Source organism: Macaca fascicularis, chromosome 9 (assembly GCF_037993035.2).
Source record: "Macaca fascicularis isolate 582-1 chromosome 9, T2T-MFA8v1.1".
In the NCBI taxonomy this organism is placed as follows: domain Eukaryota; kingdom Metazoa; phylum Chordata; class Mammalia; order Primates; family Cercopithecidae; genus Macaca; species Macaca fascicularis.
Window position 1 is genome coordinate 34,006,106 of NC_088383.1, and position 17,716 is coordinate 34,023,821.

General features: G+C 41.8%; 1 protein-coding gene across 15 annotated transcripts in view; it reads right to left on the reverse strand.

Annotated features, from left to right (window-relative positions):
* Positions 1-17,716, reverse strand: part of NRP1 (neuropilin 1) — a 158,012-nt gene that overhangs the window by 75,247 nt on the left and 65,049 nt on the right. For all 15 annotated transcript variants that reach the window (XM_074001382.1, XM_074001378.1, XM_074001376.1 and 12 more), the window contains 3 exons: positions 11,640-11,867; positions 4,272-4,427; positions 2,036-2,202 (listed from right to left, as the gene is read on the reverse strand). In XM_074001382.1, coding sequence (XP_073857483.1) covers positions 2,036-2,202; positions 4,272-4,427; positions 11,640-11,867 — 551 coding nt within the window. The remainder of the gene's footprint in view (positions 1-2,035; positions 2,203-4,271; positions 4,428-11,639; positions 11,868-17,716) is intronic.

The following is a 17,716-nucleotide window of genomic DNA, read 5'->3' on the forward strand; positions in this document are numbered from 1 at the left end:
ACGGACCAAAGTGAGGACAGGTACTCCCACTTTCCCTCCCAAATGCTGCATTTTCCAAGACCACCCGGGCCCACCACGCCCCCATCCTGGGCCTTTAATAACCCGAGACCCTAGCGGGCAGATACACAAGCGGCTGGACATCGTGAGGAACACAATGGTGGAAGAAGGCACAAGTGGCTGGTGGTCGAGAGCCCACCCGTGGAAGAGCACACCAACAGGCACCGGCAGAACGACGTGGAGTTTGCGCGGAGCTGTTGGAGAAGAGTCCAGGAGAAAACCATCTCCCTTCCGGCCCCCCCAACAATAAAACCTTGCACTCATTATCCAAGATCACGTGTGATCCGAATCTTCCTGTACACCAAGGCAAGAAACCCTGGGATACAGAAATCCCTCTGTCTTTGTGATAAGGAAGGGGGTCTAATTGAGCTGGTGAACACAAGCCGCCTATAGACGGCAAACCAGAAGAGCACCTGTAACACGCGCCCACTGGGGCTGCGGCTTGTAAACATTCAGCCTTAGACACTGCCGTGGGGTCGAAGCCCCACAGCCTGCCCATCTGTATGCTCCCCTAGAGGTTTCAGCAGAGGAGCACTGAAGAAGCGAGCCACACCCCTATCGCACGTCTTGTGAGGGAGACAAGGAGACCTTTCCTGTTTCATTATCATACAAACATGCTTAGTGCTGCAAAATGTGAGCTTCCCCAGAGAGGCACATCTGTCAATCATACTGAACTGCTTGTTGGTTTGGGGATGTGGGAAAACAAGTTACCAAGAGCTATTTTGACACAGGCAAATTCATTTCGTTTCTGACTTAATCTGGAGATGGATTCAGCAATCCCAAGGTAGACGTCTCATCTTTTCTCACCCTCGACATGTTTCTCAGTGTTGGAGGTTAGCGTGAGTTCAGTCTCCTGTAATAGGCCATTTCACTTTAAGTGTATGTTAAACTAATATTGACCTTTCCAAAGTAAAACAAAATCTGGTATTTGTGCTTAAAAGACTGAAGCAGCAATAGATGTGGAAAGTAGAGGATTAATCATCTTGTGTTTTTTTTTTTTTTTTTTTTTTTTTTTCCCTTGCTTGGAAACTCTCTCTGGGAATTAGTCATTTTATATCTAGCAATAAAAGTAAGACAGGCTCTGACTATTCTCCTGAAAAGGAAGCCTGGATCCTTCAGCAAATAATCTTTTGTATAATTTGCCCACAGTTTAACCCACAGATCCAGCTATGGATGTTTCATTTAACAGTGAGTGAAAAATTCAGGACTGTCAGCATCAGGCCTTTGGGTGGGAATACCCAGATATCAAGGTTGGGCAAGTGGGCATTAGGAGTGGTGCCAGGGATGAGAGGGGGTAGACGGCTGGGTAGATGGCTGGAAAAAGGGGTCAGTGGTGGGGATGTGGGGCAGACAAGGTATCTGTGGGGATATGTAAGTGACGGCGGGAAGTGTCAGAACTAAGCGAGGAAAGTAGAGGCAGTATCACTAATGAGGACACAGGTATGTACATTTCACGCCTAAACATAGATATCTCATCAACGGAGAGTGCCTTCAACCGAACCCCTTCTTGGATGTGTGCTATATAGACCTACGTGGAAAAACACACTCCAACCTTTCCTTCCCTTCTCCTACCCTGAACAAACAGAAATCTATACTTGGAAACAATTATTTCATACACGTCTATAAACAGGATTCATATATTTCATCCAGGAAATAAAAACATGTCAAAATAGGAAGCCCATTAACAGACAGTGTGTAGTTGGGAAAAATCAGATCTTGGAGCTGTTATCAAAGTGAGACACCTGTACTCACATTCTCGGAAGAGTAGTATGTGAGTATCTGAGAAGATATGTCATCTGGGCCTGCTTTTCTCTGATCGTGTAGTGATGCGCTCATTTTGCAGTGATTTATACCTGATGGCCATTAACCTATATTTTCATTGGAGGCCATTTGGCACAGTACCACTTTCTTTCAACAACTTCTCTAGACAGTCAAAAACTTATTCAATCCTAGATAGGCTTGATCTTTTGCTGCATACCTGTATCCACTCTCGGTAGGAATCTTCTCCGGGAGTCCACCCATTCTCAGGATAGTTCAGGCGGGAGCGCTCTGCAGACCAGTTGGTGCTGTACTGGGAAGAAGCTGTGATCTGGTCAGAATGAATTTCTCCTGATTCCATGCCCACAGCTTCCATACATTTGAAATCTGAAGGGAAAAACAGGGCCCAAAGTCATCAAAACATAGGGGATTCAATGAAATTTAAAAAAGAAAAAGATTCATTTTTCTTTTTTAACTTGACAAACCAAAGAGTTCATTCATTCAAAATTCTTTAAAAAGATGGTAGTAAGGGACTTACTGGAATATAGCACTGATACTTGGATTTTCATGGCAATATTTAAAAATAAGGTTATCAAGATCATACAGTGATTAATAATTTTGCCAAGTGGACTTAGGTTGACAAAAAGACTGTTTGAAATGTACCAGGAAATGATGAAAATTCTGATTTATGTTCACAGTTGAGTGTGTGTGTTTATAACTATCTATGGCTCTACCTGTCATATGGGTACACACAAAAAGTTGTATTTAAAATAAAATTTTTGTATTAAATTATTTCTTTTAATATCAAAGAGAACTGAAAAAAAGACTCTATGTCTAGTTACAATTCATACTCAAAGGATGGTAGATCTAACTTCCTGTCTTTCAGATTCTACTATTGGCACCCAGACCACCTCTTCCTGACTTCCTTTGTTCTTATGCCCCGCCTCTGGCCTGATCATGACTATTAACATAATTAGCTTATTAAAACACACAATTATGCATTGGGGGTAAACTGCACTGTCACATGGCCCCAAAGCACCACAGTTTTAGAGCACAAAATCAAAATGCTCACAACAGTGACCATGAAACATCAAAATCTATATTCTCTGAGGCCTAACATCCTCAGTTTGATGATACTGGGAAAATGAGCATTCAGTTTTAGGAAAATGTTAATCCAAAGTACACAAGTGAAAAAAGCTTTAGAGATTAAAGGGAAGATCCTCAACCATCCAGAAAATCTCAGCTAATCAAAATTCCCCATTTTCTGAATTTTCTATCAATAACAGATAAGGTTTTAGGGCATACAAGGTTTCCTTGCAATGGTTTCATATTTTTAAGCTTAGCTTTGTTATTTGTAATATAACAATTATTTACAGGCACAAAAATACATAAATCAATTAATCCAATAAATAAAATACAAATAAGGTTTTGAAATTTCACTGGCCTCTTTATTTTCCAGTGAGATCTGCTGTAGAAGATATGAGCATATCTGTAGGATACCTCTCCAAACACCCCTTGTCCTCTCCCTATGTTACTTTACAGCCTGGGAGCTAGAGCTGATAATTGCACAAACAATTTATTCTTTGTTCTTTTTTGTTGTTGTTCTTGAGACTGGGTCTCACTCTGTCAACCAGGCTGGAGTGCAGTGGCATGATTATAGCTCACTGCAGTCTTAAACTTCGGGGCTCAAGCAATCTTCCCGCATTCTCCCAAGTAGCTGGGACTACAGACATGATCCACCATGCCCAGCTAACTTTTCAATTTTTAGTACAGTCAAGTTTGCATTATATTGCCAAAGCTGATCTCCAACTCCTGGCCTCAAGCAGTCCTCCTGCCTCGCCCTTCCAAAGCACTGGGATTACAGGAATGAGCCACAAGTCCTGGCCTTATTCTTTGTTCTTTCAGATTTTTTCTTGGGCCTTTAAAAGACCTAGAGACCACAAAAACTTTGAGGAAGGGTTGAGCTAGCTGAGTTGAGTATTTTAATAGAATACAAAAAACATAATGGCTTCCTCCAGCATCTTCCACAACCAAACCACTGCATTATCCACACTTTGTGACTGCTCTGTCGGTGAACTACCGCAGATTTGTTTTATCGTCTGGGATAGATGCCTGTCCTCTTATGATGCTCAGCCTTGTATGCATTGGAGGGTGCCAGGTAGATGCTCTAGTCACATTTCATTGTTTCAAGGCACTATTTTGCCATTTCCCACTTTCTCGCATAATTTCAGAGGCTCCCAAGCAGGCTTCTCACCCACAATTTTATGAAGAAAGCACAGCAAATAGTTCTTCCTATTGATATTAAAAAAGAAAAAAAAAATTTAAAAGAGAAAAACAGATACCTGGCACCCACGTTCACAACACATTACTTTAGTGCTTCTTGTGGCCGCAGGTGTGTGAACAGGAATGACATTGAGTATTTACCACAGGGCTTTGCAAAATGAATAAACACTGACCTTCTGAGACACTGCTCTGCAAGACACTGTAGTTTGCTGAGAAACCTTCTTTTGCTATTGCGCTGTCGGTGTAAAAAACCATGGAGAGAATGCCCGATGAGGATCGGATTCGACCTGGTGTTTTCTGTCCACAGTAACGCCCAATGTGAGGGCCAACTGGAACGGGAGGAATACAGACAATGTCAGAATGTCTTTTCTCCTGCAGCAGATACAAGAACCACCATTTACAAACATGGGTCCCAGCAGAACCCAGAGTGTTTTCTAACCCAAAGCAAGGCTTCCCTAAGTTAATTGGTTTGCAGTGAACATACTGGATTGGGTTTGCGGAGAAGATTTTAAAGTGTACTCAGAAGGGCAGTAACAGGCATCACCGCATTCCCCAGTGAGCAGAACTGTTTTCAGGAACAGAATCGAAATGCTTGCTTCAATTGCAAAGAATGAGATTTAGGCTATTGAAGTGGCACCTTGGTACCCATTGGCAGGGCAAAACTGTATACACAGCCCAGCGCCAACAGATTCCTGCTAAGCTGTGGTCACTGAGGTTTCTGAGTTACCTATCCTCGCCTCTCTTGCCCTAGGGGAGATTCTGGGGATGCTGATGTCCAGGGAACCCTGTGGTCTGATCAGTCCCAGGGGTCTGATCCACAATTGACCTGTGATTGGCTTCCTCATGCTATCTTTTTGCCCTAGATTCTTATTATGATAAACATCCCAAGCTTGGACAAAGGACAATGGATTATGTCCTACTCAGGACTTTATGTGAAGACAAATCATTGTAACTATGTAAAAAGTTGGAGACTACATATACCAATAATTTATAAATAATGGCAACCTATAATCTAAATGAAATAAAAATGCATCTGTCTGACTTCTGTCCTAGTTTTTTCTCTCCTAACTGAGAGGTGACTTGTTTCCAGGGGCCAAGAAATCACCAAAAGCATCCATTTGATTGTGCACACCAGGAAATAAAGGGGACTTGAGGAGGCGAATGATTGGGAACACCCACTAATTTATGTTAAAGTCAAATTGTTTGATGGCTGGGTGCAGTGGCTCACTCCTGTGATCCCAGCACTTTGGGAAGCTGAGGTGGGCAGATCACTTGAGGTCAGGAGTTCGAGACCAGCCTGGCCAACATGGTGAAACTTCGTTTATACTAAAACTACAAAGATTAGCCAGGTGTGGTGGGCAGTGCCTGTTAATTCCAGCTACTGGGGAGTCTGAGGCAAGACCCAGGGGGTGGAAGTCGCAGTGAGCCAGGATCACAGCACTGCACTCCAGTCTGGATGACGGAGTGAGACTCTGTCTCAAAAAAACACAAAAATCAATACAGCAATTTGCTGTTTGACTTAAACTGGCCACACCTTTGTTGAAGTGCTTTAAGCAAACCTTGGCAATGAGTAAACTGGAAATTGCCTTGGGAAGAGTGTAGAACTCCTCTGGATGGCGAATCTTTCCACTTCCCTGTCCTGATCATCGACAAGCCACATACAAAAAAGTCCTTTTTTTCCTCTAGGTTTTTTCATTGCACATATGGTAAAAACATACCAGATGGTTTGGGTTTAGAAGGACAATATGGTGTGGACTGTTTTCCCCTCCAAGAAATCCATGGTTCTGTGTGTTTCAACTAAGAATGATTGCTTTGTTTAAAGAAGCACATTAGGTGGACATGTCCCTGGAGGGAGGGGCCTTCAACAGGGACGTGGTGTTTCAAGGCCAGTGTGTACAGTATGGATGCAGGACGCGGCGGATGAAGGCCAGGAGAGACTTCAGATGTGGTTGCCAAAGTGAACCTCACAAGAACTGGTCTCCCTGAAGCCCCGAGTACCAGCTGCGTTCCTAGTAGGCAGCAAATCCGAGCCCCTGTTTTGTGGATTGCACAGATCCTCGGCTGACAGGTTTTCAGCTCTTGGCCAATTCTCTTAAAAAAAAAAAAAAAAAAAAAAAAAAAAAAACCAAACCCAAACAAAATAAAATAACTAAAGTAAACCAAAATGGTTCACCTATTTGAGTTAGCGCAAAAATGGGCTGCTTTGAACAATACCTGCTAATTTCTCTCAATGTGTTGAAAATAATGCAGTTGAGTGAATTCAGAGTTTTCTCTCTATCGCAACCCCTCACTCTCCCTCCAGGCACCACACAGTTTGTGTGCGTAGACTGCTTTATCATGAAGAAAACGAGGAGGATGACCCAGTGGGGAGGATTGATACGGATTATCTACAGGGCATCACGCTGACACGGACAATAGCTTTGCATTATGGGAGCAAATTTTGTTATATTAGACTTCTCTGTTGGCAGAAGAAAGCGTCTCAGAAGATGAAACTCTTGCTGTTTTTTGTCTCTCTTCAGCTTTAATCCTGGCTTCTAATTCTTCTACAGGTAGTGGTTCTTTGCTATTTAATAGATTTTCTTCATTCTGGATGTGGCCCTAGTAGTAATGTAACACTTTTTTTTTCTTATCTCTGGAGCACGAAGTTGTCCATAACATACACATGAAAATACCTTGCTAGAAGCATACACTTAAGTCTTTACTTTCCTAAAAAAGAATCTCATTTCTGATCTGCAATATTAAAAAGAAGGCTTAGAGTCCATTCAGACTTCCTCACTACTTTTTCCCTCATTTAAATTCCATTAGTGTGGCTTCATGATGTTTTTTCTTTATTTTGTGGGCAAACGTTTACAGCCCTAATCCTTGGGGTCGTTCTCTGATCACCACAGCCGCTGACCTCCCCCGGAATACAAGCTCGCAAGCAAAGCTGTGATCGCCCTGTGGAAGCCCAGGCGGCTGATCCTCCCCGCCACTATCACCCAATTCCTTTGGGGAGGGCGGAAGGGGAATCTCTTTGAAAGAGAAAACAGAAGAGAACTTGTCTGATGCAGACTTGCAATTTAGAGAGTCTCCATGACTCACTGGTTTATAATGTTTAAGACATGCTGGGTAAATCTGCCTTCTGTCCCTAGAACATTGCCCCCGGACAACAGCGTGCCACTCTCTTTAGGAGCCCTCAAGATACGACAGTGAAAGGCTTTTTCGACTATAATACAAAGAAGTATTGAATTTTCCTGAACAACAGCGAGACCTTAGCCTAGCAAGCTAATGCAATATTGATCTGAGCGAGAGTGGATGAAATACTCTTATCCGTCTCGTGTGTGTGCTCATTTGTGTATTTACATGGACATAGCTATCGGATTTCCTATTTCTGTTATTGTGAACCCAAGGGCCGAGGAGATGAATGAAAACGGTCACAAAAGCAGAAGTATAATTCAAAAATTGAATTATTGCAGAATTTTAGCAAGCAACATGTGCCAAGCTTCAGGAAGAGGAGAGCTAGAATGATCATATCTTCTCAGATGTGAAAGGAATATAGTATTTGTGCTGTTTAAATATATGCCTACAATGGGCAATGGTGATCCCACATCTTTTGCATTTTCCCATTAATCTTTCTAATAATTATAACCTTATCTCAGAATCAGATGATTTGGCTTTCTGCCACATTTTTATGTGAAAAAATAAAAGTGCTGATCTACTACAAAGAGGTATTTTAAAATTTGTTTTTTTCTTTTTTAGAGATGGCTGTCTCACTCTGTTGCCCAGGCTGCAGTGCAGTGGCACAATCATAGCTCACTGTAACCTGGAACTCCTGGGCTCAAGTGATCCTCCCACTTCAGTCTCCCGAGGGGCTGGGACTCCAGGCTCATGCCACTGTGTCCAGCTAATTTTTAAACTTTTTTTTTGTAGAGACGGGGTCTTATCTCTCGATGTTGCCCAGGATGGTCTTGAACTCCTGGCCTCAAGCAGTCCTCCCACCTAGGCCTCCCAAAGTGATGGAATTACAGGTGTGAGCTACCACACCTGGCTTAAAGGTATCCTTTTAAAATGAAGTATTTTGAATAATAAACAAAAAAGGGATTCGTTTCAAAGGTACAAGATAGGTCGTCTATACTTTTCTGAAATTAATAGACTTTTTGGTGTGGAATATCTGGAATACCAAAAATACATTTTGTAGCTTTTCCCCAGAAAAAAATTGGCATATTTATCTCTCTCTCTTCTAAATTAGTCTTTAGAAGGTTAATTAAATGTAGAAGTAAATAAAAGCAAGCAGAACTCAATCTAGCTATTATGAAATGTATTCCTGAAATGATTGATAATTTTTGGAACACAGGTAACAATTGCAGTTCCAGCCCCTTTTGCCAGCTGAGGCAGAAGGCTGACGTCATCAGCACCGATGCGATGTGAGCTAAGCATTCACTTCCAGCCCCATCATCCAGCACCAACACTTCCAGCATCTACCTGGGCAATGATGCTGTGCTCTTGGCCTTAGCCCATATGTAAACCTCCACCAATTTTTTTCAAAGTTGCCATTTGTGAATCCATGCAGCTTCAAACAGAGTGGTAGACGGAGATGCGGGATTCACAACACGCATGCCTTGAATTTTGAGTTCTAGAGTAAACTGCTTTTCCTCAAAGTCAATTTGAATCAATGGATAGCTTTCAATTACCTAGTCATTTAATTCAATGTTTATGATAAAATGCAACGTAAAATCACTTGATGGTTAAAAGCCTTCTGCACCTTCTGGTTGTTGTTTTTGGAAAGGATATCAAAGACTAAAAGCAATTTTGTTGGCAGAGGAACTATGTGTGTTGAACTACTATGACAAAAATGTTTTTAGTGTCACTGACCAAAAAAAAAAAAAAATCCAGGAGGATGCAGTTTTGTTTTGCCTAAAAAAGAAAACCATTATGCAGGTACAGGCTGAATGAGGCCAGGTAAATGTTAACAAATATACAAATGCATTCTTCATATTCCAAAGCCAGTTTTCTCTGGGAACAAGTGAAAGGCACCATAGTTTAAAACATGTGTAAATTGCAAGGCTGATAACTCTTATTGTTAATTGTTCCTCGATTCAACTCAGTGATTTTCTAGAGCCAGAAAATTACTACTTTGAAAAACTCTTGACACTAATAACAATGTGCCTTCTTTCTGAAAGTCTTCTAAATAAGTTGGTTGATTGGACCTCCTCTTCAGATGTCAATTTAAATGAAAGTTCTAGAAAGGAAAGCTGCAAATTTGGGTTGTGAACAAATAAATCCATTGTAAAATGTTCCAACTATTGTTACAATATTATTATAATACTGTTTTCCTAATTATCAGATTGAATACTTGGAAATCAATCAGAACTCTGTTTGGGCAAATCTCATTATTTAATAAAAGAGTTTTGATAAGATTATCATAACCCTGTTTATATGGTAAAAGAGCAAAGAAGATATTAAACTAATGTTAACTCACCCGTTTATTCCAATGGCAATATAAGGATTCTCTAAACCTGGTTTTTCTCTAATGCTGTTTACTATTGAGGAACATAGCTAAATTGAATCACACTAATAATAATGTCATTTCAAAGACTAAGGCAATCTCCTTTACATTTCACTTACTCTTTTTTTAAAAACAGATTCTCGCTCTGTTCCCCAGGTTGGAGTGCAGTGGCCATGATCTCGGCTCACTGCAACCTCTGCCTCCCAGGTTCAAGTGATTCTCCTGCCTCAGCCTCCTGAGTAGCTGAATTACAGGCATGCACCACCGCGCCCGGCTAATTTTTGTATTTTTCATAGAGATGGGGTTTCACTATGTTGACCAGGCTGGTCTCGAACTCATGACCTCAGGTGATCCACCCACCTTGGCATCCCAAAGTGTTGGGACTATAGGTATGAGCCACAGCACCCGGTCTACATTTTACTTTATTCTTTATGTACAATGTATTTAAATACTCTTTTGAGAATAGTATCTGACTCTGTTTTACAGATAGTTATACATCTCCTAACTCCATGATGGTGAAGACTTCCAAGCCATCCTCTCTGATCTGTGTAATGTGTGTTCTCTAGAGAAATCTTAATATTAAACCAGACTAAACACAAGATAAGCAATGCAGCTGTAAAAATTATTGGATATTATCCCTCACTGTTCAGAATTTCGCTGTGTATTTTTGCCATTCACCTTCTAATTCACAAGAGTGGAATGGAAAACTTTCATTTAGATGTCCACATGGCTATTTCCTCCACCTCCTTCAAATCTTCACTCAAATGTTGTTTTCTTTAATAAGGTCTAACCTCGGCCGGGTACGGAGGCTCACGCCTGTAATCCCAGCACTTTGGGAGGTCGAGGCGGGCGGATCATCTGAGGTCAGGAGTTTGAGACCAGACTGGCCAATATGGTGAAAACTCGTCTCTACCCAAAATGCAAAAAATTAGCTGGGTGTAGTGGTGGGCACCTGTAATCCCAGCTACGCAGGAGGCTGAGGCAGGAGAATCGCTTGAACCCAGCAGGCAGAGGTTGCAGGGAGCCGAGACCGCTCCACTGCACTCCAGCCTGGGTGACAAGAGCGAAACTCTGTCTCAAAAATAAATAAATAAATAAATAAATAAATAAATAAATAAATAGGTCTAACCTCACCACCCTATTTAAAATTTCACCGTATACCTTCCCCCTCCTAACTTCTCATCCCTTGACTCTGCTCTACTTTTTCTTGCTTGCATTTGGGGAGATTTGTTTACAGCACTTCTCACCTTCTAATATTTCACACACATAATTCATTTATTTGTAATGTGCATTGTTTATTGTCTCATTCTCCCTGGCAGAAGAGAAACTCCAGAAGGCAGCACCTTTCATTGTTTTGCTTACACAGGGGTTGGATGGTGCCTGGTACATGACAGATGCTCAAGAAATACTTTTTAGGTATATGAATGCATTTAGATGATAGGTCAATGACGATAAATGATGTAATGAGGTGATTCAAATTCCCAAAGATGAAAAATCTGTAGAGAATGTACAGGGAAACTGTCTAAATTTGGAATGCCCAAACATTCTCGTTCCTTTTCCAAATTTTTATTCTGTAGCATAACAGATGCATATTTTAGCCTTAAAATTTTATTAAGTACTCAACCTCTCAGGTCCTGAGTCTCTGCATTTCTAAAATGAGTGGTTTGATATAATGGAATTACTAAGAGCCCATCCTCTGACAATCTGTGAATTAATGATGAGTAGCCAGGTCAGTGGATGAGCAAAATACTTCAGTGAGAAAAACTATGTGTTCACCTCAATTATATCACAAAAATAGCTACAAGAACTTTTCGTAATCTTTCATGGCCTCAGCTTCCTTATCTATAAACTGAAGGAATTGGACTAGATAATTACTAAGGTCTTCTTGAGCTCAAACATTTCATCACTGCTCTGCATAAAGAGAGTTTTGCTTTGTTTTCCAGTGTCCTTTTGAGCATTTTTTTAAAATGATGCATGTATCATGACTCTAGTAAAAGAATCCTGGTGCCCTTCCTCCAGAACCTTCCCTTTTTGGGGTGCTTCTTGTCATTCTTACCGTCAGGGAATCCATCCCAGATTTCCAGCCGGTCGTAGCGACAGAACATCCCCCCTGGAGGATTTGAGTCAGGCTCCAGGTCAAAGCTTTCAAATTCCAGGATAATCTCTGACATCTTTGGTGCAAAGACAATATAAGTGCATTCAAGGCTGTTGGGATATTTTTCAGGGAATCCGGGGGACTTTATCACTCCACTAGGTGTTGTGTAGTTCTGGGAACATTCAGGACCTATGAGTAGAAGAGAAAAAGGAGTAAAGTGAAAATCCCACTTAAACAACTTCCCCAAGAAATAACCTGGGTAAAGACAGAACATCTTTCTAATAAAAGCCCACCATTATAACCACTATTCTAATCATGCATTAGTCAGCTTTTTCCTATTAGTAAAATGGGTATGGAAAGTCAAGTTCAGATTTATTGTGTTAACCTTAGCTTTCCATTTGTATGGAGCAATTTAAAGACTTCTGCTGTTGCAGGGAAAAAAATGACAAATATAAAATCATGTGGGAACAATGAATGAGTAAGCTGCAGAAATCTCGACAGAGCCCTAGAGAAATAATTATAGCCCCGTCAAGCTTAAATCTTTAAATCTTGAGGCTGACAGCCCTTTATTGGTGAAATAGAACATTTATAATGATGAGGGAGAGAATTCAGTGGAGGCAGTTTGGGTTTCAGATTCCTACACCAGTGACTCAGTAACTCTGCCAGATGTGACCTATGCCTCTTTGACAAACGAAATGTGAAAGGTAATTCGTACATGTACCAAGGGTGAGTGACTCATTCTGAGTGGTGTTGACACAGGTGGGCCGGTAAAGTGTGGCTGTTAGTGAGGGCACGATAAACTGTGATTACAGGCCATGATGCCGGAAGTCACCTAATATCAATGCTGACATCCTAACCTTCCCCGAAGTATCAGGCACAGTATAGTACGCCATTCTAAAATTGCATGTTAATAGATGTGTGTGTGTGTGTGTGTGTGTAATGCATATATTTATAATGTGTAATTTTAATGACTGTTCAGTACCACCAAGACTTTACAAATTATAGTGATTTGTCATTGAAATTGGTCAAGAGCATCCATGCATATAGTGCAGGTTGACCTTATGCCTGTATGAATGACTCCAATTTCAATTCATGGTAACCAGCATAGGGTGGTATTCACTACACAATTCAAAAACTGTCCTTCTCGGCTGGGTGCACACGGTGACTCATGCCTGTGATCCCAGCACTTTGGGAGGCTGAGGTGGGCGGATCACCTGAGGTCAGGAGTTCGAGACCAGCCTGGCCAACATAGGGAAACCCCCGTCTCTACTAAAAATAGAAAAATTAGCTGGGCGTGGTGGTGGGCGCCTGTAATCCCAGCTACCTGGGAGGCTAAGACAGGAGAATCGTTTGAACCCAGGAGGCAGAGGTTGCAGTGAGCCGAGATCACACCACTGCACTCCAGCCTGGGTGACAGAGCCAGCCAGACTCCACCTCAAAAAACAAACAAACAACAACAACAACAACAACAAACCCCAAAACTGCCTTCTCTACCAACATGAGCACATCAACTCAGTCCCTCAATACCACCTGCTGCTATGATCTTCAAATAGCTACACTTGAGACTCTTGTGAATCAGAGAAGTCTTTACCCTTTTGAATTTCAGGATCAAATCTGGGGGTGTTCAGTTCAACAACTCTTTTCCTGCACCATTTTCTCACAGTGGCTTGAAGGCAGAAGTGATGGGGCCCTGGCAATGGCGTGCAAGGATTCAATTCTAAATAAGGTGCTTTGTTGACATTGGTCTTAACTGAACATTCTCCCAAAGTGCCAGGCAACTAGAGGCGACTCATTAGACATCAATAGAGATTAAAGTTAACTAGTAGGTCTCTTGTTTTAGTGATTCAGGTCAGGAGGCTGAATACCAACAGAGTGCATCTGGCAGCCTGTTGAGAAAACAAATCAATCCTTTCCTCCTCATGCACATATCAACTATCCATGGATCCATGGCATTGCAGATGCAGAAGAATTCTTAGATGGGCACAGGAAACCTGGTCTGCAGAGGTCTGACTTATTTGAAATACCTCTCAAACCTTCTTGGACACGGCTCACCCTTCACCGTGAGCACTGCAAATGCTTATCTATTTGATTCCGGTTCAAAAGTTAGTAACATGTAGCAATTTGCCTCGTCAGTTCCAGGTAGAGATTACGACATGTGCTGTATGGTTTATAATCTTAGTTTCTAAATTACTCTGGTGGCTTCTGAGATGACAGCGACTATGCTAATTTGAGTCATTCATCCACAAATAAAAAATACATATGTACATATATGCTACTGGGGACCCTTTAGGATTTTATAGCCACAGTGTAGAAACGGTTATGCTGGAGACCTCCAAACTCCTCCCTGGGGAAAAAAACGCTTTGGCTACATTCTTATAAGCCAAAGTAAACAGCAAGATTTCATGCAGATACCGATATTTTCTCCTTCTTATAAAGATAAAATGTTTCAGTTCAGATTAAGATTTATTGAGAAAAAAAATGACAGGAATTAAGGTCATACTTTCAAAAGCAAGTGAATTTTGGTGCTTTCACTTTGCCCTTGTCACGCTATGGAAGTGATCCCAGGTTTTCTTGTGTATTTTGACAAAACATGGGGACATTCCATGGGGTGATGGAGGAGAACTGGATGGAACCCCAGGAGACCTGAATTCCAGTCCTGAGATTCATTCACCGGCTGGGTAAACTTGGGTGGCCTCTTAGTCTTTCTGGTTCTCAAATTCTGTGCATGACAAACGGGAGTTGGACTTTAGAATTTGCAAAATAAAATCTCTTCTAATTTAAATATTCTGTAGCTTCCTATTTTCTCCACTATACACCAAAATTCATTTTCATATTTTCCTTATTCACTGTTGTTTCAGTTCACCATAGTTGAAGAAACACTTTCTCCCGAAAGGACAATGGCAGAAAAGGGGTTAAGAAAGTCCATGGTGAATACATATGATAGTGTTTGGATCTGTGTCCCCACCAAATCTCATGTCGAATTACAATCCCCAGTGTTGGAGGTGGGGTCTGGTGGGAAGTGATTGAATCATGGGGGTGGATTTCTCATGAATAGTTTAGCGCCATCCCCTCCTGGCCTTGTCCTTGCAATAGTAAGTGAGTTATCATGAGATCTGGTTGTTTAAAAACGTATACCATCCTGGTTAACACGGTGAAAGCCCGTCTCTACTAAAAATACAAAAAATTAGCCAGGTGTGGTGGCGGGTGCCTGTAGTCCCAGCTACTAGGGAGGCTGAGGCAGGAGAATGGTGTGAACCCAGGAGGCAGAGCTTGCAATGAGCTGAGATCAGGCCACTGCACTCCAGCCTGGGCGGCAGATCGAGACTCCGTCTCCAAAAACAAAAGACAAAAAACAAAAAAACGTGTAGCACCTCCCCTCCCTCTCTCTCTTGCTCCTACTCTGGCCACTGTGACTTGTGCTTCCCCTTCACCTTCTGCCATGATTGTCAGTTTCCTGCGACCTCCCCAGAAGCTGAGCAGGTGTGAACATCATGCTTCCTATACAGCCTGCAGAACTGTGAGCCAATCAAACGTCTTTTCTTTATAAATGACCCAGTCTCAGGTATTTCTTTACAGCAGTTTCAGAACACAGGAGATGAATATACAACACAGGAGATGAGCAGGAGTGAGGCCAGCAGCCCTGGGTGCGTAGGAGTGAGTGGCACTCACACAGGCATTTGGAGTTAGTGAACATGAGCTTTCCTCTTTACTTGGAAGAACAGGAGTAACTTGTATAGCTATAAGGAATGCCACCATTTAGTTGCCAAGAACAATAAGGATGGAGAATAGTAACAGTCAAGAGACTCTCTTCGGAATTATTATTAAATGCACAAACTCTCAATCATGTAACATATATCAAGTGACCAAGTCTGCTCTCAGTAAATGGCACCCCCGCCACTCCCGGCCCCCTTGCACTGAGACCCATAGGAAACAGCAGCAGCTTCTTCCAGCGTCTGGGCCTGAAGACCAAGGGAAGGATGGGAACAGAGATCAGTGGGGAGGCTTGGGTTTCCTAGAGAAATCTCTTTAGGCGATTGGAAATAAAGGTAGGGCTGGTGGCCTAAGGTTTCAGCATCTGGGAAGAGACATGTCGAAGGAAAAGAGGGGCTCTTAGGAGGAGAATTAGGGCAGTCCAACGTGGCTGCAAGAGGGCAGGAAGAAGCAGGGCTGGCCTTGTTGACGGTCAGGCAAAGATGATCCTGGAGCAATGCAACCCAGGGACTCTGGAATGGCCTAAATGTCTCAGAACTGTGATCTCACACCGGAAACCTCAAGGCCATTCTGGTTGCATTAAACTATGATTGGTGTAATTCATGTGTTTTCAGGAAACTTGAAATTGCTGCATCCTAAAAGAAGTGCTATATTTTCAAAGGAACAGTGATCCATGAATTCTACAATATCATTAAACAACTTTTGAGGAAAAAACATTCATGACCTGCGCTTTTACGTGTGTGTGTGTGTGTGTGTGTGTAGGTTTTCATAAATGATTATATTAATGATTTTTATGCAGTTGATGCTAAGTTTTGAGCAGGGCCTCAATCTTGCCCAGTGGGGTGACAGAGACCCTCTGTGGACGTTTTGAGGACAGTGGCTTCCTGCCTGTTTGAGAAGCTGTGAGCAGGATAGAGTCACATGGGAGGGCCACAACTGGGGCCTATTTGGTTAATGGCAGTGACATGGAAGAGAAGCTGAGAGTCTTTGAGACCTTTGGATAAAAATTAAAAAGCAGTGGACGCCATATTGGATGTGGGAAGTCAAGAAGAGAAAGAACAAAAGAAGACTTCAAGTCTGAAGAATGGGCTTGGAGAGTAGGACAGGAAGCTTTGGTACATCTGAGACTCACAGATACGTAGGGAGCTGAGTTCCTTTGGAAGGAACACAAAGAATTCTTCATGAGTTAGTGACAGATCTCTGTTTTCTCCTTCAACTGTCTTCAGATCTCTAAGAAAACTGAAAATAAAAGGCTATTCCTAGCCCCTTTTCTGACACGTTTGTCTTTGATAGTGCCACATACAGGTAAGCAAGCAGGTGTAGATGTGTGTGTGTACATATACAGACACGTATAATATGACTTCTATAACAAGTCAAACAGTTCTCATCACTAAAAATATGTACATTCATCATCTGTTTATATTGATGTCATATGTATACTATTATCTATACAAAAGGTGTTCTAAGTACTTATGTGCTTAAATTTCTGAAAGTTCTCTCCATCTATCCCTGTTTTTATGGTGTCAGAGCCAAATATCTTCAAAAGTTAAAGAAGTTGTCGCAATGTTTCCTGGAGCCCCTAACAACTCCCCTTTAAATTTTTCTCAGTTATCACGAACCCAGAAGACCGAAGGCTTTTGAAATTGATGTGGTTAGATTTTTTTCTATCGAAACAAGCTTTTTCTTCTGTATTCCAAGACAATACATTCAAATCTTGATCCTCCGTCCCTGGATTGGTTTTCTAGACATTAATGGCAACTTAAAAATATAAGTAATAGGAAGGCTGAATTTCACACATGAAAGGAACTTATAGGCTGTTGCTAAAAACAGTGACCACCAGATAACTTTACGTGTTCGTTAATTTGTTTATTACTTTTAAATTATCTTTAAATTTATATTTAGAGACAGGCTCTTCTTGCTCTGTCACCCAGACTGGAGTGCTGTGGCACAATCAAGCCTCAACTGCAGCCTCCAACTCCTGTGCTCAGGCGATCCTCCCACCTCAACCTCCCCAGTAACTGGAACTGATTACAGGCACGCACCACCATGGCTGGCTGACGCATTTTTAACGAAAGAAATCAAACTTCAAGAATAGATCAAACCTATTTTTGAAGAAGATAGATAAGAATAAATGCTTTTTAAAAAGCTTACGGAGTGTATACCTTATAACTGAGGTCCCCAACCCTCGGACCGCAGACTGGTACCAGTTTGTGGCTTGTTAGGGACTGGGCCTCACAGCAGGAGGCGAGTGGCAGGTGAGCAAAGTTTTGCCTGTATTTACAGCCACTCCCCATCGCTGGAACTACTGCCTGAACTCCTCCTCCTGT